At 40.6% G+C, this 23,057-nt stretch overlaps 1 protein-coding gene across 2 annotated transcripts in view; it reads left to right on the plus strand.

Annotated features, from left to right (window-relative positions):
* The first annotated feature begins 270 nt into the window (after nt 1-270).
* Nucleotides 271-23,057, plus strand: part of AMER3 (APC membrane recruitment protein 3) — a 48,887-nt gene continuing 26,100 nt past the window's right edge. Inside the window, exons 1-2 of one of the 2 annotated variants that reach the window (XM_053709876.1) lie at nt 271-508; nt 3,425-6,082. In XM_053709876.1, the coding sequence (XP_053565851.1) occupies nt 3,440-6,064 (2,625 nt within the window). In that variant the 5' untranslated portion in view covers nt 271-508; nt 3,425-3,439 and the 3' untranslated portion in view covers nt 6,065-6,082. Of the gene's footprint in view, nt 509-1,294; nt 1,981-3,424; nt 6,083-23,057 lie in introns of those variants that run through there. The other variant, XM_053709875.1, reaches the window with a different exon arrangement.

The raw sequence follows: 23,057 nt of genomic DNA on the forward strand, positions 1-23,057 counted from the left end.
ATGCTTCACAGAGAAAATTTCTGACAGGAAAAGTTTTCTGACAGGAAAAATCTTTAGTAAATATAAAAAGCACCACCGGAGGGCAGCAAATGCCTAAAAAAGAAGAAAGAGAAAGAAAATTAGCATCTGACACAAGCTTAGAGTTGAAAAAGAGCCGAAAGAAACAAAATTACTTTTCAGTAAGAGGGCAGGAGGCGTCCACAGCACTCTAAGGAAAAACAGAAGGCGGGCTGTGACGTCACTAAGAACGCCCACAAGATGGCGCCGGAGCTCAATAGAAGGGAGAGGAGACAGAGACACGCAGCAGAAAAACGGCAAATTAGATTTTAATAAAATTACTCAAACAGAGAACCGGATTAGAGGGGGAAAAAAGCAGAATAGGCACAGGGAAAAAACGAGCATTACACCAAAAACGAGTGCAGGAAGAGGCACAAAGGGTGTAAAATGAAAACGGAAAGGAGAGAAAATATGTGTGTGTAGGAATAGAACAAAAGGAAATAAATAAAATGTAATAACAAAGTAATATAATAATTTGACAATAAAATATATATTAGAGAATAATGAGCCACACTTATCTGTTGCATGAGCAGCAAAAGAAAGAGGAAGATGGGGTGCTCACTGGTCTGTTTATGGCCAATATGGGTCCTCTGATTGGTCCATTTTCTCTTTTGTCTCTAACCTAGCATTCTCATTGGCTAGTTATATAGACTCTATTTTTTCTGTTTTATTTTAAATGTTTATGTGTTTTTATGTACTTTAAAAGCTGCACTTGAGTAGTAAAGAAAGATAATGCAAATATGAAGTCTCTGGTCCTGTAATAAAATCATATATTCCCATATTACAAAATAGTAGTTATATAGTTGACAGATCCATAAATCTAATCTGAGGTCTGATGTGAATATATAACTGAAAGGGGCTTCAATACCATGGGACAGGACTGCTCCAAGGGCTTGATATAAGCTGCAGGGCCATGGGATCTTTTCTTAAAGATATTTATTTCCACCAATCACCCACTAGTTGCCTGGCAATTTTATGCAGGACAGCTGGCTTTCTGCATAATATTTAAATGGTGTCAAATGGGAAAATACTGAAACTTTGTCTTCTAGTTTTCAGTTGCTAAAAATTGATGAAGAACCGGGCATTCGGCAGCTTTGTTAGCTGCCGAATGCGGAAGTAGGTGACTGCTCATGGACTTCAGCTCTTTTCAGTGCCAGATTGATCCTGGTTAAGGATCACCACACCAAGATGTGTGCAAATCCAGATCTTAGTGTGGTGATCTTTCAAAAGCATAAATTTGGTATCGAAAATAGCTGAAGATCCCGAGCGACCACCTACTTCCGCATGCCCAAACTAAAGGCATTTTCTAAAAAGGGAAGCTGGTCAATTTTGTTAATAATGGTTCCTGCTTGTACCTGATAATATAACCCACCCTATGGCATACGGTTGTCTGGTACTTAATCTTAAGTGTTTTGTGCTTAAATGTAAATTTTCATATTATTTGAACGCCACATTATGCACCTAACACAAGTATGAAATGTGCTTAAAATTGATCTAAGGTTAAGGACAAAGTTGAAATATTAAATATAATAAGGAAATTACCTTGTGAGAATACTCTAAAAGATACTGAATATTATTATTTTTAAATTAAATTAAAAATAGAAATTAATTATGTGGAGTATATAATATTTAATGACACAATTGTGATGCTTATGACACAGTAAATAAGGTTGTGGCCAACAACTAAATAATGAAAAATAAGAAAAGGTCCCAAAACTCATTGCTTAGAACTTGTAATTAATCACCATAAAATCAAAAAGTTTAAAGCTATTAAAAACAAATGGTATATAGTGACTGAATATTTCAGCATCCAAATTGTGCAGATATTGCAAAGATTGTGAGAAAACCTGACGGTCCTAAATGCCCTTAATCCATCTGCTCCACTCCTTTAGATGTGAGAATCCCACAGACAGCTAATAAATGGTAATCACTTTTTTGGATTAAATATTAGACACAGTTAGTACATGTTTCAGCATCAGCACACCTTTATCATGATGCACTTATGCTCCGCCCACTTGTAACAGTTCTTGTTTCGTTCTTAAAGTAAGAGAGTTATCACATTATAGACCCACTAGGGTTATTATAATAACTGTTTAACTATTTAACCTCCCAGTGCTGGATTCCACTTATGACTATACTCTACTAACATAATACAGAGAAGACTTAACTGGAGAATAATGACCATCAGAACTGAACCTTCCATTTCTTTTAATCAAATGATTAATTGATTGATTGATTGATTGATTATATTCTAACTCAAGAATTATTTGGGGTTAAGTTATTGGCAGTTAATATTATAGATTACAGAATATTTTTGTTTATCATTTTTCATGTGTAAATAATATCCTGCACCTCAATGCAGTGTGAAGCATTTGAAATAAGTATAATAATTTGACTTCCAGTTGGTTACTATTCATATATAACTATTATTTTAAGCTTTGTTAGCAGATTATAAAACATACTCTGTATATACAATATTTTAACAATGTCTTTTCAAATTAAGCAGTTTTTTGGTCCAGCACATATATTGTCTTCCTGAAAATGGTCACTTTAAGTACAGTCTTCACAAAACATTGCTAATGCTCCATTAAGCATCCATAGGATGAGCAAACTAATAATAATACTAACTATCTCAGGAACACTGTTAGTTCATTTTCAGAAATTATTATTGCTGCTGCTACTACAAATAACACATATTAATAGATAGGTAACCATAAATGATTCATAAAAAAAGAAAAAACGAAATATTAGGACTTTCAAAAGCAAAAAGGTGCTGCTTTGTTAAAATCTCTGCATCAGTCTTTTACAATCATTGGTTCCTGGGGGTCCATTTGAAAAGTTCGTCAACAAAACTAATTGTATGGTGTAAGGAGTGACTTTATAGTCCTGAGGAGGATTTGTGCATTTGTTTATGGCTGTTATGGGGTATTTCAGGATTTTGCAAAACGTTGTGCATTCTTTTGGAAGTGTATATTTCTTGGAATTCCTTCTGAGGAATTATAAAAGTTCTGTGGCTTCATCATTAAAACTCGGATCTACATGATATTAAAAATTGGTGCCATGTGTAAGTGATAAGAACAGTTATGCAGACAGTAATAGCATGAAGCCTCAATATGTAGTTAACAATATTTTAAATCAGTGCTTTATCTCACTGTGTTGAAGGTTTTAGAAAATTGTCACTATCTATATGTCAAAAATGATAAATAAATGTGTATATATATATATATATATTTATATATACTATATATATATATATATATATATATATATATATATATATATATATATATATATATATATATATATAAGATAAAATGGGTTCTACTCGCATTATGTATATATAATGTTCTTTTATATTAATTTACAGGCATATTTTTGCAGAATGGAATTAATACGTGGAAAGACATTCATCAAAAACTATGCTCAAAATCCTCCTGAGAAATTGCCGTATATTGGAGTCAAAGTAAAAAAGAATGTGCTGTCTGAAAGGATCCTCGGTGAATGTGATACTAAAAAGGAAAGTATAAAGGGAACAGGTGTAAGTGAAAACAAGGAGAGTTTTGGTTCTCCTAAATGTGTCAGAAAAAGCAAAACGCATGACTGTGTAACAAGAGAAATCTCTTCTGAAATTGTGAAAGATAGGCTTCCAAGTAGTAGAAGTTTTTCTGCTGTGGAAAACAGTTTAAATACAAGTGATATAGGGAATAATCCCAATATAAAAATTCAAACAAACTATGACCAACATATGATAGACTACAGGAACTTTGCACCTCTAATGCCTTTTGTGCCATCAGTTGCAAAATCTCTCCCCAAAAAAAGAATATCGCTTAAAAGATCTAAAAAGAGTTTAAAAAATATATTCCAATTTAAAAAAAATAAACAACAAGGCATCACTCCAATAGCAGAAAATGAAAGATTGTACCCACTGGTATTGGAAATGGAGAAGGGAAAAAGAAATGCAGAACAACTAAGAAATACTAATGAGATTTTTCCTGATGAAATGTTGACACCTGAATACCTTGACAGTGAAATGTACATTGATACCATTGAATATTGCCGCAGCTTGTGTGAGGATGTTGCTTCTCTTAAAAGCTTTGACTCTTTTACTGGCTGTGGGGAAATATTTGCTGATGAAATCTCTGCAGAAATAGAACACTGCAAAGGGGGACATAAACTAAAGTTTCATACCAAAGAAATTCCTGTAGTTGAGAGCTTTCAAGGTGGTGTAGAACAGCTTGCCTCTCCGGCAAAGTCTGAAATCACTGAGTTTTCCCGAGTATGTGGACATGATACTAAACCACCAACTGCAAAAAATTTCTGTTCAAATTTGATTTTCGATAGCACTTTTGTAAAAACATCAAATGATCTGATGGAAACTAATCAGGAACATTCAAGAGATGACTTTCCAAATTCCTCTAGTAATGATCTGGTACTACCAAATGAAAATGTGGCAGAGGCAGGGTCACCAGTATCTACCAGTGATGAAGGGTATTATGACTCATACTCTCCTGGAATGGAGGATGAAAAAAAAGAGACTGAAACCCCTTCATATATGCAGAGGGATAGTTATAGTGGTGATGCACTTTATGAGTTATTTTGTGATCCAAATGAATCTACGCCCAGCCCTTTAGTAGACTGTGATTTGTCTGTATCAGGGCAGAACACTGATGCTCCTATGTCAATTTATAGTTTCTGTGTTGGTTCTGAAGAAAAGATGGCATCACAATCAGATAGTATTCTTGAAAATGGCAACCTCAATAGTTCATGGAAAGGCAGAGAATGCTTCTTGAAATTGTGCGATACTGAGCTTACTCTGACAATGGGCTTAGTAAACTGGTTAAAGAAAACAGGTAAGCTTAACGAATTCCAAGACCCAAATCCAAATGATTTGTCCAGCTCTGAACAATGTGCGCAAAAGGAAATCTCAGAAAAAATACATGTTGAGGAAAATAAGCCAACATTGATCTGTAAAGAAGCAAGTAACAAAGACACAGAAGAAACGATGACTTCTGTTAATACAGATAATCAAAGCAAAGTAAACAAACTCAATACTTTAGAAAATCATAACATAAATGTAATATGCACCGCACAAAGAGAAAGTAAAACAATCAATGTTGCTGAACTGAATTTTGATCAAAAGTCTGTGAGTAAGAAAATTTCAGATGATAATGTTGCAAATAATAAATCTTTACCAAAACCTTTGCAAATTGGTAGCAAAGAAAAACACGAATTGGAGCTACTAAATCCATATATAAAGGATGTCGCTCATATAGATACAATGCGAATAATATGCAACAAAAATGTACTTCCTCCTCAAAACAAAGACCTTCAAAGCCCATGTGTTACAAGCGGTGTACCAGATCATGATAACAATGTAATTCAGAGTATGGAGCAGTGCGCTACTCAAGTATCATCATTGCAAATAACATGCAAAGACCAAAGTATGAATCAAGAAAAGACAATATGCCCCCAGAACATACTGCAATCCTATGAAGTATCAAAAAATTGCAGGAATTCTGAAATACAGGACAGTGTTTCTCGACAAAATATACTTTACAGAGTTTTATCGGACACAAGTCAACTGGAATCAAGCAAAAGTAATTTAAAACTGCCTTACTCTAAGGAATCAGCATTAACGCCTTTGAAAAACAGCATTTGCCTCTTCGCAGAATGTAAAGAAAATCTAGAATATAATCAAAACCCAGCTCAAGAATGTACAGGTAAAACTGGTAGCGACCAACAGCTACTATCAAACAAATCTCAAACAACAAACTTTGTTAGCAGACCAAACCTCCTACCTCTGTTTAGCTCGTCTGTCATTTCAAGCTGTTCTTCCACTATGTACAAAATGCGGAACGCAGGAAAGCCCCTCGTTTTTTTCAACACTCCAGAGAAATCTAATAAACCAATAGGTAATTATCAAGAAATTGATCAAGATTTCCATCTCCCCTTCCAAGCTGTATCAATGATAGGTCTAACAGAACAGAATGAAGAATCCAGCAATTAAACATCACATATGAGAAAGGTAATTTGCCAGAAACACAAATTTGTTTGCTTTTGCATTAGGCAATGTATGTCAATATTCTTTCTTTGAAGGGACATTAAACATTAAGTAAACGCTAAATAGAATGATGCATTCAAAGAAAGAAAAAAATTGTCTGAGAATAACATGCAGTTTTTAAAGTTTCATTAGCTGTTTAAATATGACAAAACAAGTGTAAAGTTGTAATATCTATAAAGCAATGGGAGCTGCCATGATGTAACTTAGGTTACCTTCTCTGCTGTGGCCAATTAGGGGCAGTTATAAATAGGTCACTAGAGTGTGCAGCCAATGGCTGTGTGGAATCTAACAGTGTTCTGCACTTCCATTTCTAACAGGAACTGAAAAGCTCACAATTTCAGAGTGGAATTGCAGGAAAAGGTGAAAAAATAAATAATTAAAGTATATTGCAGACTTTTTAATATTTATATGATATATCATTTTATATCACCATCTCAAAGTGTTAAATGTCTCTTTAATACTATATAAGTCAAATTAACCCTTTGGCTGCTAAGCCATTTCCCACCTGGGTGCTAATATTTTTTTTTATTATTATTATTATTATTATTATTATTATTGAAATGTTTGAAAACTTTTTTTTAACTTTTTAATTTTTTACACTTTTGGAAAGGTTAGGCGATTACACCAGAGTGAGAAACTCTGTGACGGCTCAGAGCCGTCATTAGCACTCAAAGGGTTAATATAGGGCCAGATTACAAGTGGCTTGCTAATTATTATTTTTATGCTTGTGCACAAACACTGCTCAAAGTAAACTTTTAACCCGGACAGATTATTGCATGTATTAAAAGTTGAAAGTAAATTGTTTGCAGTTGAGTGAAACTCAATGCGTGCTAACTTCAGGACTTTGGATATCGTGACTGCATTAACTTCTCCCCATAGACTTCAACAGAGCACGCTTTAAAAAAACAACAACAAAAAAACTAACACTACACTGAGTGAGAACTTCAGCGCTAAACCCGAAGGTAGTTATGTATATTTTACATTCCAATGTTCTTCACGTAGAAGAAAATGTTCTTTTTATTTTTAAATAAATAAATATATATATATATATATATATATAATTTATATATATATATATATATATATATATATACACAGTATATATATATATATATATATATATATATATATATATATATATATATATATGTATATATATATATATATATATATATATATACTAGTCCTAAAGCCCGTTCACACGGGCCATTTTTTGCAGTACAGCGGTCCCACCCCTTGCACTCTCTCCCTCCCCCTCTCTTTTGCTCTCTCTCTCTCTCCCCCTCTCTTTTGAGCTGTCTCTCCCCCCTCTCTTTTGAGCTCTCTCTCTCCCTCTCTCTTTTGCGCTTTCTCTCTCCACCCTCTCTTTTGCGCTCTCTCCCCCCTCTCTTTTGTGCTCTCTCTCTCTCCCCCCCTCTCTTTTGCGCTCTCTCTCCCCCTCTCTTTTGTGCTCTCTCTCTCCCCCTCTCTTTTGTGCTGTCTCTCTCCCCCATCTCTTTTGCGCTCTCTCTCTCCCCATCTCTTTTGAGCTCTCTCTCTCCCCCCTCTCTTTTGCGCTTTCTCTCTCCCCTCTCTCTTTTGCGCTCTCTCTCTCCACCCTCTCTTTTGCGCTCTCTCTCTCCCCCTCTCTTTTGCACTCTCTCTCTCTCCCCCTCTCTTTTGTGCTCGCTCTCTCCCCCTTCTCTTTTGTGCTGCCTCTCTCCCCCATCTCTTTTGCGCTCTCTCTCTCCATCTCTTTTGCGCTCTCTCTCTCCCCCATCTCTTTTGCGCTCTCTCTCTCCCCCATCTCTTTTGCATGCTCTCTCTCCCCCTCTCTTTTACGCTCTCTCTCTCCCCCATCTATTTTGCACTCTCTCTCTCCCCCATCTCTTTTGTGCTCTCTCTCTTCCCCATCTCTTTTGCGCTCTCTCTCCCCCATCTATTTTGCACTCTCTCCCCCATCTCTTTTGTGCTCTCTCTCTTCCCCATCTCTTTTGCGCTCTCTCTCTCCCCCATCTCATTTGCGCTCTCTCTCTCCCCATCTCTTTTGCGCTCTCTCCCCCCCTCTCTCCCCCCTCTCTTTTGTGTTCTCTTTCTCCCCCCTCTTTTGCGCTCTCTCTCCCCTCTTTTGCGCTCTCTTTCCCCCCTCTCTTTTGCGCTCTCTCCCCCCCTCTCTTTTGCGCTCTCTCCCCCCTCTCTTTTGCGCTCTCTCTCCCCTCTCACTTTTGCGCTCTCTCTCCCCCCTCTCTTTTGCGCTCTATCTCTCTCCCCCCTATTATGCTCTCTCTCCCCCTCTCTTTTGCTCTCTCTCTCTCCCCCATCTCTTTTGCTCTCTCTCTCTCCCCCCTCTCTTTTGCTCTCTCTCTCCTCCCCCCCTTTCTTTTGCGTGCTCTCTCCCCCCTCTCTTTTGCCGCTCTCTCTCCCCCTCTTTTGCGCTCTCTCTCCCCCCTCTTTTGCGCTCTCCCTCTCCCCCTCTCTTTTGCGCTCTCTCCCCCTCTCTCTTTTGCTCTCTCTCTCCCCCCTCTTTTGCGCTCTCTCTCCCCCCTCTCTTTTGCGCTCTCTCCCCCCTCTCTTTTGCGCTCTCTCCCCCTCTCTCTTTTGCTCTCTCTCTCCCCCCTCTTTTGCGCTCTCTCTCCCCCCCTCTCTTTTGCGCTCTCTCCCCCCTCTCTTTTGTGCTCTCTCTCCCCCCTCTCTTTTGCGCTCTCTCCCCCCCTCTCTTTTGCGCTCTATCTCTCTCCCCCCTCTTTTGCTCTCTCTCCCCCCTCTCTTTTGCTCTTTCTCTCTCTCACCCCTCTCTTTTGCTCTCTCTCTCTCCCCCTCTCTTTTGCACTCTCTCTCCCCCTCTCTTCTGCGTGCTCTCTCTCCCCCTCTTTTGCGCTCTCTCCCCCCTCTTTTGCGCTCTCCCTCTCCCCCTCTCTTTTGTGCTCTCCCCCCCCCTCTCTTTTGCTCTCTCTCTCTCCCCCATCTCTTTTGCACTCTCTCTCCCCCTCTCTTTTGAGCTCTCTCTCTCCCCCATTTTTTTTGCGCTCTCTCTCCCCCTCTCTTTTGAGCTCTCTCTCTCCCCCTCTCCTCTCTCCCTCCCCCCTCTCCTCTCTCTCTCTCTCCCCTCTCTTCTCTCTCTTCCCCTCTCTCCTCTCTCCCCCCTCTCCTCTCTCTCTCCCCCCTCTATATATATATATATATATATATATATATATATATATATATATATATATATATACACACACAATATATATATATATATATATATATATATATATATATATATATATATATATAGTAGGTGTGTATGTGTATACATGTTCATATGTGTAAATATATATATGTATATATATACATATATGTATATTATTATCATTATCAGATTTGTATTCTAAATTTAATAAGATAGTACAAGCAATAATGCATCTCATTTACAATCACTTAACTATATAATGATTCAAAAAGATGGTAGATTTCATTGATACAAATTATAAACATAAATAAAAATAGGATATATATAGGTGGTGCAAAAGCACACTTATAAGTAAAGAGATGCATAATTTAACACTTTAGCGTGACAATAGTTAGGCATTATACACATATGTTACATAGGAAAAGGTTTAACAACTTTATAAAAACTGGAGGCATTTTGCCTATGAAGAGTTAAACACATACAGGTGCTTGTTAGAGACAATTGTTTTTAAATCAATCAATTATGACAAATTTGTATATATTGTATGTAGATACAAGATTTCCCATAAGTCTATGAGTACGGCTTTAAGCTGAAACGCGTAAGACTGGGAACTTGTCTTACATTGCACTTACCTGGCTTGCACACCGTTGGTTTTAATTAATTAATTAATAATCATTTTTTACGCTGGAGCCTCGTTTGGATGTTTGCTTCCTAACTTCATTTATATATATATATAAATATATAAGTATATATATATATATATATATATAGGTGTGTATGTGTAGATATGTGTTCATATGTGTAAATATATATATACATACACACACACACACACACACATATATATATATATATATATATATATATAAAACACATAAATACACATGTATATACATATATACATATATACACAAACACACACATATACTGTATATATGTATATATATATATATATATATATATATATATATATATATATATATATATATATATATATATATATCATATTTAGACATATATATATATATATATATATATATACATAATAACCCTTTCCAGTCAAACACCTTGTCATATACTATGTACCTTTTAAACCTTCTAAATAAATTGCATTATTTATATGAATATTTTTTATCAGAAGGTGTATATATTAGTGTAGCCCCCAGATCTCCCTCAAGGTGGGAGAGTGCTCATGACGGCTCTGAGCCGTCATTAGCACCAGAGTGAGAAACTCTGTGACTGCTCAGAGCCGTCATTAGCACTCAAAGGGTTAATATAGGGCCAGATTACAAGTGGCTTGCTAATTATTATTTTTTTGCTTGTGCACAAACACTGCTCAAAGTAAACTTTTAACCCGGACAGATTATTGCATGTATTACAAGTTGAAAGTAAATTGTTTGCAGTTGAGTGAAACTCAATGCGTGCTAACTTCAGGACTTTGGATATCGTGACTGCATTAACTTCTCCCCATAGACTTCAACAGAGCACGCTTTAAAAAAACAACAACAAAAAAACTAACACTACACTGAGCGAGACCTTCAGCGCTAAACCCGAAGGTAGTTATGTATATTTTACATTCCAATGTTCTTCACGTAGAAGAAAATGTTCTTTTTATTTTTAAATATATATATATATATATATATATAATTTATATATATATATATATACACAGTATATATGTATATATATATATATATATATACTAGTCCTAAAGCCCGTTCACACGGGCCATTTTTTGCAGTACAGCGGTCCCACCCCTTGCACTCTCTCCCTCCCCCTCTCTTTTGCTCTCTCTCTCTCCCCCTCTCTTTTGAGCTGTCTCTCCCCCTCTCTTTTGAGCTCTCTCTCTCCCCCTCTCTTTTGCGCTTTCTCTCTCCCCCCTCTCTTTTGCGCTCTCTTTCTCCCCCCTCTCTTTTGCGCTCTCTCTCTCTCCCCATCTCTTTTGAGCTCTCTCTCTCCCCCCTCTCTTTTGCGCTTTCTCTCTCCCCCTCTCTTTTGCGCTCTCTCTCTCCCCCTCTCTTTTGCGCTCTCTCTCTCTCCCCCTCTCTTGTGCTCGCTCTCTCCCCCTTCTCTTTTGTGCTGCCTCTCTCCCCCATCTCTTTTGCGCTCTCTCTCTCTCCCCATCTCTTTTGCGCTCTCTCTCTCCCCCCTCTCTTTTGCATGCTCTCTCTCCCCCTCTCTTTTACGCTCTCTCTCCCCCATCTATTTTGCACTCTCTCTCCCTCATCTCTTTTGTGCTCTCTCTCTTCCCCATCTCTTTTGCGCTCTCTCTCTCCCCATCTCTTTTGCGCTCTCTCTCTCCCCCATCTCTTTTGCGCTCTCTCCCCCCTCTCTCTCCCCCCTCTCTTTTGTGCTCTCTCTCTCCCCCCTCTTTTGCGCTCTCTCTCCCCTCTTTTGCGCTCTCTCTCCCCCTCTCTTTTGCGCTCTCTCCCCCCCCCTCTCTTTTGCGCTCTCTCCCCCCTCTCTTTTGCGCTCTCTCCCCCCTCACTTTTGCGCTCTCTCTCCCCCCTCTCTTTTGCGCTCTATCTCTCTCCCCCCATTTTGCTCTCTCTCCCCCCTCTCTTTTGCTCTCTCTCTCTGCCCCCTCTCTTTTGCTCTCTCTCTCCTCCCCCCCTTTCTTTTGCGTGCTCTCTCCCCCCTCTCTTTTGCCACTCTCTCTCCCCCTCTTTTGCGCTCTCTCTCCCCCCTCTTTTGCGCTCTCCCTCTCCCCCTCTCTTTTGCGCTCTCTCCCCCTCTCTCTTTTGCTCTCTCTCTCGCCCTCTTTTGCGCTCTCTCTCCCCCCTCTCTTTTGCGTTCTCTCCCCCTCTCTTTTGCGCTCTCTCCCCTCTCTCTTTTGCTACCTCTCTCCCCCCTCTTTTGCGCTCTCTCTCCTCCCTCTCTTTTGCGCTCTCTCCCCCCTCTCTTTTGTGCTCTCTCTCCCCCCTCTCTTTTGCGCTCTCTCCCCCCCTCTCTTTTGCGCTCTATCTCTCTCCCCCCTCTTTTGCTCTCTCTCCCCCCTCTTTTTTGCTCTTTCTCTCTCTCACCCCTCTCTTTTGCTCTCTCTCTCCCCCTCTCTTTTGCACTCTCTCTCTCCCCCCCTCTCTTTTGCATTCTCTCTCTCCTCCTCTTTTGCGCTCTCTCTCCCCCTTCTTTTGCGCTCTCCCTCTGCCCCTCTCTTTTGTGCTCTCTCCCCCCCTCTCTTTTGCTCTCTCTCTCTCCCCCATCTCTTTTGCATTCTCTCTCCCCCTCTCTTTTGAGCTCTCTCTCTCCCCCATCTTTTTTGCACTCTCTCTCCCCCTCTCTTTTGAGCTCTCTCTCTCCCCCTCTCCTCTCTCCCTCCCCCCTCTCCTCTCTCTCTCCCCCCTCTCTTCTCTCTCTTCCCCTCTCTCCTCTCCCCTCTCTCCTCTCTCCCCCCTCTCCTCTCTCTCTCCCCCCCTCTCCTCTCTCTCTCTCTCTCTCCTCCTCTCTCTCTCTCCCCTCCTCTCTCTCTCCCCTCCTCTCTCTCTCTCTCTCTCCCCCTCTCCCCTCCTCTCTCTCTCCCCTCTCCCCTCTCTCTCCCCTCCTCTCTCTCTATCTCTCCCCTCTCTATCTCGTGACCGCGCCCGACCACGCCCCCTTCACACCTGGCCACGCCCCTGCAAGGCCATCCATGTCCGGCCACACCCCCTTCACGTCGGCCACGTCTCCCGCTCACGCCTTGTCACGCCCACTTCTGCCGCAGTTCAGCTAGGAAGTAGGACTCAAAGGCCAGGTGTGTTTGTCCTTGTGCTTTCTCTACTGCGCATGACAGCTTCGGACAAACACACTTGGCCATTTATATAATAGGATATACACTTTTATTTGTAAAATATATATTGATACCTATATATAGATATATATATTTAAAAAGAGAAAGAATTGAATAAATTGAATAAATATAAATTTTCATGTTTAAAGGTATTTGTCCGGAAAGGGCTCCAAAGTATATATATATATATATATATATATATATATATATATATATATAGTAGGTGTGTATGTGTATACATGTTCATATGTGTATACATGTTCATATGTGTAAATATATATATATATATATATGTATATTATTATCATTATCAGTTTTGTATTCTAAATTTAATAAGATAGTACAAGCATTTATGCATCTCATTTACAATCACTTAACTATATAATGATTCAAAAAGATGGTAGATTTCATTGATACAAATTATAAACATAAATAAAAATAGGATATATATAGGTGGTGCAAAAGCACACTTATAAGTAAAGAGATGCATAATTTAACACTTTAGCGTGACAATAGTTAGGCATTATACACATATGTTACATAGGAAAAGGTTTAACAACTTTATAAAAACTGGAGGCATTTTGCCTATGAAGAGTTAAACACATACAGGTGCTTGTTAGAGACAATTGTTTTTAAATCAATCAATTATGACAAATTTGTATATATTGTATGCAGATACAAGATTTCCCATAAGTCTATGAGTACGGCTTTAAGCTGAAACGCGTAAGACTGGGAACTTGTCTTACATTGCACTTACCTGGCTTGCACACCGTTGGTTTTAATGTTTCCTAAATAAACACATCATTTTTTACGCTGGAGCCTCGTTTGGATGTTTGCTTCCTAACTTCATTTATATATATATAAATATATAAGTATATATATATATATATATATATATATAGGTGTGTATGTGTATATATGTGTTCATATGTGTAAATATATATATACATACACACACACACACACATATATATATATATATATAAAACACATAAATACACATGTATATACATATATACATATATACACAAACACACACATATACTGTATATATGTATATATATATATATATATATATATATATATATATATATCATATTTAGACATATATATATATATATATATATATATATATATATATATATATATATATATATATATATATATATATATATATATATATATACATAATAACCCTTTCCAGTCAAACACCTTGTCATATACTATGTACCTTTTAAACCTTGTAAATAAATTGTATTATTTATATGAATATTTTTTATCAGAAGGTGTATATATTAGTGTAGCCCCCAGATCTCCCTCAAGGTGGGAGAGTGCTCATGACGGCTCTGAGCCGTCATTAGCACCAGAGTGAGAAACTCTGTGACTGCTCAGAGCCGTCATTAGCACTCAAAGGGTTAATATAGGGCCAGATTACAAGTGGTTTGCTAATTATTATTTTTTTGCTTGTGCACAAACACTGCTCAAAGTAAACTTTTAACCCGGACAGATTATTGCATGTATTAAAAGTTGAAAGTAAATTGTTTGCAGTTGAGTGAAACTCAATGCGTGCTAACTTCAGGACTTTGGATATCGTGACTGCATTAACTTCTCCCCATAGACTTCAACAGAGCACGCTTTAAAAAAACAACAACAAAAAAACTAACACTACACTGAGTGAGACCTTCAGCGCTAAACCCGAAGGTAGTTATGTATATTTTACATTCCAATGTTCTTCACGTAGAAGAAAATGTTCTTTTTATTTTTAAATATATATATATATATATATATATATATATATATATAATTTATATATATATATATATACACAGTATATATGTATATATATATATATATATATACTAGTCCTAAAGCCCGTTCACACGGGCCATTTTTTGCAGTACAGCGGTCCCACCCCTTGCACTCTCTCCCTCCCCCTCTCTTTTGCTCTCTCTCTCTCCCCCTCTCTTTTGAGCTGTCTCTCCCCCTCTCTTTTGAGCTCTCTCTCTCCCCCTCTCTTTTGCGCTTTCTCTCTCCCCCCTCTCTTTTGCGCTCTCTTTCTCCCCCCTCTCTTTTGCGCTCTCTCTCTCTCCCCATCTCTTTTGAGCTCTCTCTCTCCCCCCTCTCTTTTGCGCTTTCTCTCTCCCCCCTCTCTTTTGCGCTCTCTCTCTCCCCCTCTCTTTTGCGCTCTCTCTCTCTCCCCCTCTCTTGTGCTCGCTCTCTCCCCCTTCTCTTTTGTGCTGCCTCTCTCCCCCATCTCTTTTGTGCTCTCTCTCTCTCCCCATCTCTTTTGCGCTCTCTCTCTCCCCCCTCTCTTTTGCATGCTCTCTCTCCCCCTCTCTTTTACGCTCTCTCTCCCCCATCTATTTTGCACTCTCTCTCCCTCATCTCTTTTGTGCTCTCTCTCTTCCCCATCTCTTTTGCGCTCTCTCTCTCCCCATCTCTTTTGCGCTCTCTCTCTCCCCCATCTCTTTTGCGCTCTCTCCCCCCTCTCTCTCCCCCCTCTCTTTTGTACTCTCTCTCTCCCCCCTCTTTTGCGCTCTCTCTCCCCTCTTTTGCGCTCTCTCTCCCCCTCTCTTTTGCGCTCTCTCCCCCCCTCTCTTTTGTGCTCTCTCCCCCCTCTCTTTTGCGCTCTCTCCCCCCTCACTTTTGCGCTCTCTCTCCCCCCTCTCTTTTGCGCTCTATCTCTCTCCCCCCTATTTTGCTCTCTCTCCCCCCTCTCTTTTGCTCTCTCTCTCTGCCCCCTCTCTTTTGCTCTCTCTCTCCTCCCCCCCTTTCTTTTGCGTGCTCTCTCCCCCCCTCTCTTTTGCCACTCTCTCTCCCCCTCTTTTGCGCTCTCTCTCCCCCTTCTTTTGCGCTCTCCCTCTCCCCCTCTCTTTTGCGCTCTCTCCCCCTCTCTCTTTTGCTCTCTCTCTCCCCCCTCTTTTGCGCTCTCTCTCCCCCCTCTCTTTTGCGTTCTCTCCCCCTCTCTTTTGCGCTCTCTCCCCTCTCTCTTTTGCTCTCTCTCTCCCCCCCTCTTTTGCGCTCTCTCTCCTCCCTCTCTTTTGCTCTCTCTCCCCCCTCTCTTTTGCGCTCTCTCCCCCCTCTCTTTTGCGCTCTCTCTCTCTCCCCATCTCTTTTGAGCTCTCTCTCTCCCCCCTCTCTTTTGCGCTTTCTCTCTCCCCCCTCTCTTTTGCGCTCTCTCTCTCCCCCTCTCTTTTGCGCTCTCTCTCTCTCCCCCTCTCTTGTGCTCGCTCTCTCCCCCTTCTCTTTTGTGCTGCCTCTCTCCCCCATCTCTTTTGCGCTCTCTCTCTCTCCCCATCTCTTTTGCGCTCTCTCTCTCCCCCCTCTCTTTTGCATGCTCTCTCTCCCCCTCTCTTTTACGCTCTCTCTCCCCCATCTATTTTGCACTCTCTCTCCCTCATCTCTTTTGTGCTCTCTCTCTTCCCCATCTCTTTTGCGCTCTCTCTCTCCCCATCTCTTTTGCGCTCTCTCTCTCCCCCATCTCTTTTGCGCTCTCTCCCCCCTCTCTCTCCCCCCTCTCTTTTGTGCTCTCTCTCTCCCCCCTCTTTTGTGCTCTCTCTCCCCTCTTTTGCGCTCTCTCTCCCCCTCTCTTTTGCGCTCTCTCCCCCCCTCTCTTTTGCGCTCTCCCCCCCTCTCTTTTGCGCTCTCTCCCCCCCTCACTTTTGCGCTCTCTCTCCCCCCTCTCTTTTGCGCTCTATCTCTCTCCCCCCTATTTTGCTCTCTCTCCCCCCTCTCTTTTGCTCTCTCTCTCTGCCCCCTCTCTTTTGCTCTCTCTCTCCTCCCCCCCTTTTTTTGCGTGCTCTCTCCCCCCCTCTCTTTTTCCACTATCTCTCCCCCTCTTTTGCGCTCTCTCTCCCCCCTCTTTTGCGCTCTCCCTCTCCCCCTCTCTTTTGCGCTCTCTCCCCCTCTCTCTTTTGCTCTCTCTCTCCCCCCTCTTTTGCGCTCTCTCTCCCCCCTCTCTTTTGCGTTCTCTCCCCCTCTCTTTTGCGCTCTCTCCCCTCTCTCTTTTGCTCTCTCCCCCCTCTTTTGCGCTCTCTCTCCTCCCTCTCTTTTGCGCTCTCTCCCCCCTCTCTTTTGTGCTCTCTCTCCCCCCTCTCTTTTGCGCTCTCTCCCCCCTCTCTTTTGCGCTCTATCTCTCTCCCCCCTCTTTTGCTCTCTCTCCCCCCTCTCTTTTGCTCTTTCTCTCTCTCACCCATCTCTTTTGCTCTCTCTCTCTCCCCCTCTCTTTTGCACTCTCTCTCTCCCCCCCTCTCTTTTGCGTTCTCTCTCTCCTCCTCTTTTGCGCTCTCTCTCCCCCTTCTTTGGCGCTCTCCCTCTCCCCCTCTCTTTTGTGCTCTCTCCCCCCCCTCTCTTTTGCTCTCTCTCTCTCCCCCATCTCTTTTGCATTCTCTCTCCCCCTCTCTTTTGAGCTCTCTCTCTCCCCCATCTTTTTTGCACTCTCTCTCCCCCTCTCTTTTGAGCTCTCTTTCTCCCCCTCTCCTCTCTCCCTCCCCCCTCTCCTCTCTCTCTCCCCCCTCTCTTCTCTCTCTTCCCCTCTCTCCTCTCCCCTCTCTCCTCTCTCCCCCCTCTCCTCTTTCTCTCCCCCCTCTCCTCTCTCTCTCTCTCCTCCTCTCTCTCTCTCCCCTCCTCTCTCTCTCCCCTCCTCTCTCTCTCTCTCTCTCTCTCTCCCTCTCCCCTCCTCTCTCTCTCCCCTCTCTCTCCCCTCCTCTCTCTCTATCTCTCCCCTCTCTATCTCGTGACCGCGCCCGACCACGCCCCCTTCACACCTGGCCACGCCCCTGCATGGCCATCCATGTCCGGCCACACCCCCTTCACGTCGGCCACGTCTCCCGCTCACGCCCGGTCACGCCCACTTCTGCCGCAGTTCAGCTAGGAAGTAGGACTCAAAGGCCAGGTGTGTTTGTCCTTGTGCTTTCTCTACTGCGCATGACAGCTTCGGACAAACACACTTGGCCATTTATATAATAGGATATACACTTTTATTTGTAAAATATATATTGATACCTATATATAGATATAGATATTTAAAAAGAGAAAGAATTGAATAAATTGAATAAATATAAATTTTCATGTTTAAAGGTATTTGTCCGGAAAGTTCTCCAAAGTATATATATATATATATATATATAGACATGTCCAGCAAAGTGCACTCCAGATCCTGCATGTATGCGCCTTGGGTGCTTGGAGCCAAAATATTAATACATCAAAACAAGCAGCACTCCAAAGGTCTTATATCCATATGTCACCTTTATTTACGTGAACGTTTTCGGGCTACAAAGAACCCGTCCTCAGACTTACAAGGCTATGTAAACTTACCACCACGCTGTGTTATATCCACCACCAAACAAACAATGAACTACGCTCTCCACGTTAGATGCGCCTCCCCTGCGAGTGACGTCATCCGCCGTGGCAACGTAACAGGGACTGAAATAAAATGAATACATTTAGACAACAAATGCACAAATAAACAAGCATAGGCAATACACATCCTATTCTAATATCGGGCAATAGAAAAATGGGCAATAGAAAAAATAGAAAAAATATAGAAATATAACCTGTAATAATGTTGTGCAGTTCCTAGTGCCGTACCACACATGTCCCGGCGGTTACCATAGCAACCTATATCAACAATGTAGCACATTCAATGCGGCATATGTGGAGGGCAACATGAGAACTACAAACATATTGGTATAACATACTGCAACCAAAACATAACTGCAATAGACCCTCTATATATGCAAGAACAGTAATAAATACCTCAACATACTAACAAAGGCCAATTATAATAAACTGCCCTGTAATTACAATATAGGACTAAAGCATAAAGGTAAGACAATTTTGTCAAAACTAACATAGGTTGCTAAATAAACTCTATTAATTAACTATATGCCATACCCAAAAGAAAAATAAAAATAAAATAAAATAATAATTAGAATGATTCTGGACTCTCAACAGAGACATCCATTTTTAGCAGAGACTTATAAGAACACATGCCAGTCCAACTGAGTATTCAGTCCATAGGGGACCAGAGTATTCAACTCAAATGTCCATTTGGCTTCCCTTTGTAGCAGCATACGGTTCCTATCTCCTCCTCTGGATAATGGCGGTACATGGTCAATGATCGTGTATTTAAGATCCATAACAGTGTGCTTAATTTCCAAAAAATGTCTGGCTACTGGTTGTTCCGATGCTCCTTTCTTAATCGCTGTCTTAATAGCAGATCGGTGATTTGCCATGCGTGTACGTAGGTCATCTGTAGTCTTCCCTACATAATATAGTCCACAGATACAGTGTAAGAGGTACACTATATGTGTAGTGGTACATGTCAGGCGGAATCTGTGTTTGTACATTTTGCGTTTGTGTGGATGAGTAAAGCATGATCCAGTTATCAATCCTCCACAAGTAGTGCAGCCAAGACATCGAAATACACCTGGTTTTTTTATGTCCAGCCATGTAGCTGTTTTGTAGCTTTGTACAGGGTCAGTGTTAATCAATAAGTCCCGTAAGGACTTCGACCTTCTGTAACCCACCCTGGGTGGTTGTGAGTTGTACAGAGGTAGGGATTTATCAGTATTGATGATCTTCCAATGCTTGTTTAAGATATCCATTAAGGGACCCTTATCCCCTGTAAAAGTAGTCACAAATGTCATTCTTCCATCCTCAATCTTAGGATCTCTATCTGGAAGTTGGCAAATATTGTCACATTGTTCTTTCAACAATTTATAAGGATAACTCCTTGTTCTAAACCGCTGTACCATCTCTTCCAATTGTAAATCTCTGTTACTTATTTCTGAGTTGTTCCTACTCACTCTCAGCAATTGCGATTTCGGCAATGCTCTCTTCAATGCCGGGGGATGGCAACTGGTGTAATGTAATAGGGAATTTCTGTCAGTTTCCTTTCTGTACAGTGTCGACTGGATTTTCCCATTCCCTTTATATAATCTAACATCCAGGAAATCGATTTGTGTTCTACTATGCACCATTTTGAACTTCAGAGCTACATTAGCCTCATTCAATTGTTGATACCAAGTCTCCAGGTCCTCCAAAGTACCAGACCAAATGAGAAACAGGTCATCTATATACCTCTTAAAAAATCGGATGTTCTTGACCTGAAACAATGTCGTCCCAAACTCTTCAAAATGGGCCATAAACAAGTTGGCATACGATGGGGCCATATTCGACCCCATCGCCGTCCCTTTCCTCTGTAGGTAAAAAGATTGTTCAAATCTGAAGAAATTGGTAGTCAGACAAAACTCTAGAAATTGAAGTAGGATCTCAGGAGGGGGTCCAATATAGGGATGTCTGCAGAGATGGAAAAAAACAGCTTGTAGTCCTTCTTCATGTGGGATTACAGTATATAGACTAGTCACATCTAGTGTGACTAGCCATATATCCTCGTCCAAATCCTCCAAATTTTGTAGCATCTCAAGAAGTGCCATAGAATCTCTCAAATAAGATGGTGTATGGTATACAATAGGCTGTAGAAATTTATCTACAAACGTAGCAAGAGGTTGCTGTAATGAGCCTATAGAGGACACGATTGGTCTTCCCGGTGGAGGAGAGATTCCCTTATGTATTTTAGGAAGGGTATATAGGACCGGAGTTCTGGGATATGTCACTAGTAGATAGAGATAAGTATCCCTATTAATGAACCCCTGGTCATATACCAATTTAGCATATTCATCCAGCTTTTTCTTGAATATTTGTGTAGGGTCACCAGTTAGTGGTCTATACGTGTTCTCATCCGCAAGCTGTGACAAGATCTCCGTCCTGTAGTCCTTATAGTTAAGGATGACCACTGCCCCACCCTTGTCGGCCTCACGTATAATTAGCTCTTTATTGCCTGATAGATTTTTTAATACCTTCCAGTCTTCCTTTGAGAAGTTATTGAAAGTCTCTCTTTGATGTGTACTAATAGAATGATTCATATCATCCTGTATTAATCTCGTAAAGGTATTAATGCTGGAATTGTTGAAAGGAGGGGTATATGTCGACTTCTTTTTCAGTTGGTCATATTCCATTTCAGATTCCCCAAATTTCTCCTTTAAAGAGAGTAATCTTCGAAATTTTTTGGTGTCAATATAGAACTCAAATGGATCAGTTCTGCTGGTGGGAACAAAAGTGAGTCCTTTATTCAAAATTTTTATTTCAGAGTCACTCAAGGGGTAATCACTCAGGTTGACTACTATGTTATTCGTCATTTCCGAGGGTGTAAGGGTGGTCTTCCCCTTGTACCCCCCTCTCCTTGTCTGCCCCCTCTTCCTCTGAAGTTTTTTGAGCGAGTAGTCACTCCTTGGGGGTGTTGGGGGTGTTGAGCTACCTGAGTAGGATTCTGTGGTTGATCTGTATCAGAGCCTGAACCAGACCCTGAGCTCTCTACAGTAGTCAAATCCTGAGGTTTATAGTATCGTGCCCGTCTCCTCCTAACAAAGTGTTGTCTCTGTCTCTCACTGGCCGTCAATTGCCATAAATAGACTCTTTTGTCCCTATAGTCACTTATTACAGCCTCCAATTTTTTATTCTTAAACTGAATTAAATCAGTTTCATATTTCTCAAGCTTGCTCTGGAGTTTGTTTATCCAATCCTCTGTACTGTCAGCCTCCAATCTAGGTAAATTTGGTAATTCATAGGCTGTAATCTCTGCCTTAATTAGTTGTAATAATCTCCCCACTTCTTGTATGACAAGTAGTACAAGATCTAAAGAGCATTTATTTTCAATGCTGCACCATCTGTCACAAAATGAGGGATTGTTTCTGCCCAAAGTGGGTACATTCCTGATCCTAAATCCTCTAGGAATGAAACCTCTGCGGTAGTACTCTGAGAGGTATGCCCCATGCAAAGTTAGATCTTTTTCTTTTTGTTTAAGTTTTAATAGATGTGTATAAATATATGCTGGTTTATCCAAAGCAGGGCGTAGAGCTAATTTATCAAATAAAATCCCTTCTGCATCTGCTTCCGTAAAATGGAAGGTGCTGGCTCCAGGGATTGTATCAATATCCCCAATATCCTCTGTAATATCAGGTGTTGAAACCGTTGTCATAATGTATCCAGATATAATATCCAAAATATAATGTCCCAAAAGAAATGTAAGAATGAAAACAGCAGCAAGGATAATACTTAGATTCTTATAATCGGGTGCAAACAAAAAAGTTAATAGACAAGTCCAGCAAAGTGCACTCCAGATCCTGCATGTATGCGCCTTGGGTGCTTGGAGCCAAAATATTAATACATCAAAACAAGCAGCACTCCAAAGGTCTTATATCCATATGTCACCTTTATTTACGTGAACGTTTTCGGGCTACAAAGAACCCGTCCTCAGACTTACAAGGCTATGTAAACTTACCACCACGCTGTGTTATATTCACCACCAAACAAACAATGAACTACGCTCTCCACGTTAGATGCGCCTCCCCTGCGAGTGACGTCATCCGCCGTGGCAACGTAACAGGGACTGAAATAAAATGAATACATTTAGACAACAAATGCACAAATAAACAAGCATAGGCAATACACATCCTATTCTAATATCGGGCAATAGAAAAATGGGCAATAGAAAAAATATAGAAATATAACCTGTAATAATGTTGTGCAGTTCCTAGTGCCGTACCACACATGTCCCGGCGGTTACCATAGCAACCTATATCAACAATGTAGCACATTCAATGCGGCATATGTGGAGGGCAACATGAGAACTACAAACATATTGGTATAACATACTGCAACCAAAACATAACTGCAATAGACCCTCTATATATGCAAGAACAGTAATAAATACCTCAACATACTAACAAAGGCCAATTATAATAAACTGCCCTGTAATTACAATATAGGACTAAAGCATAAAGGTAAGACAATTTTGTCAAAACTAACATAGGTTGCTAAATAAACTCTATTAATTAACTATATGCCATACCCAAAAGAAAAATAAAAATAAAATAAAATAATAATTAGAATGATTCTGGACTCTCAACAGAGACATCCATTTTTAGCAGAGACTTATAAGAACACATGCCAGTCCA

Source organism: Bombina bombina, chromosome 4 (assembly GCF_027579735.1).
Source record: "Bombina bombina isolate aBomBom1 chromosome 4, aBomBom1.pri, whole genome shotgun sequence".
Classification (NCBI taxonomy): Eukaryota; Metazoa; Chordata; class Amphibia; order Anura; family Bombinatoridae; genus Bombina; species Bombina bombina.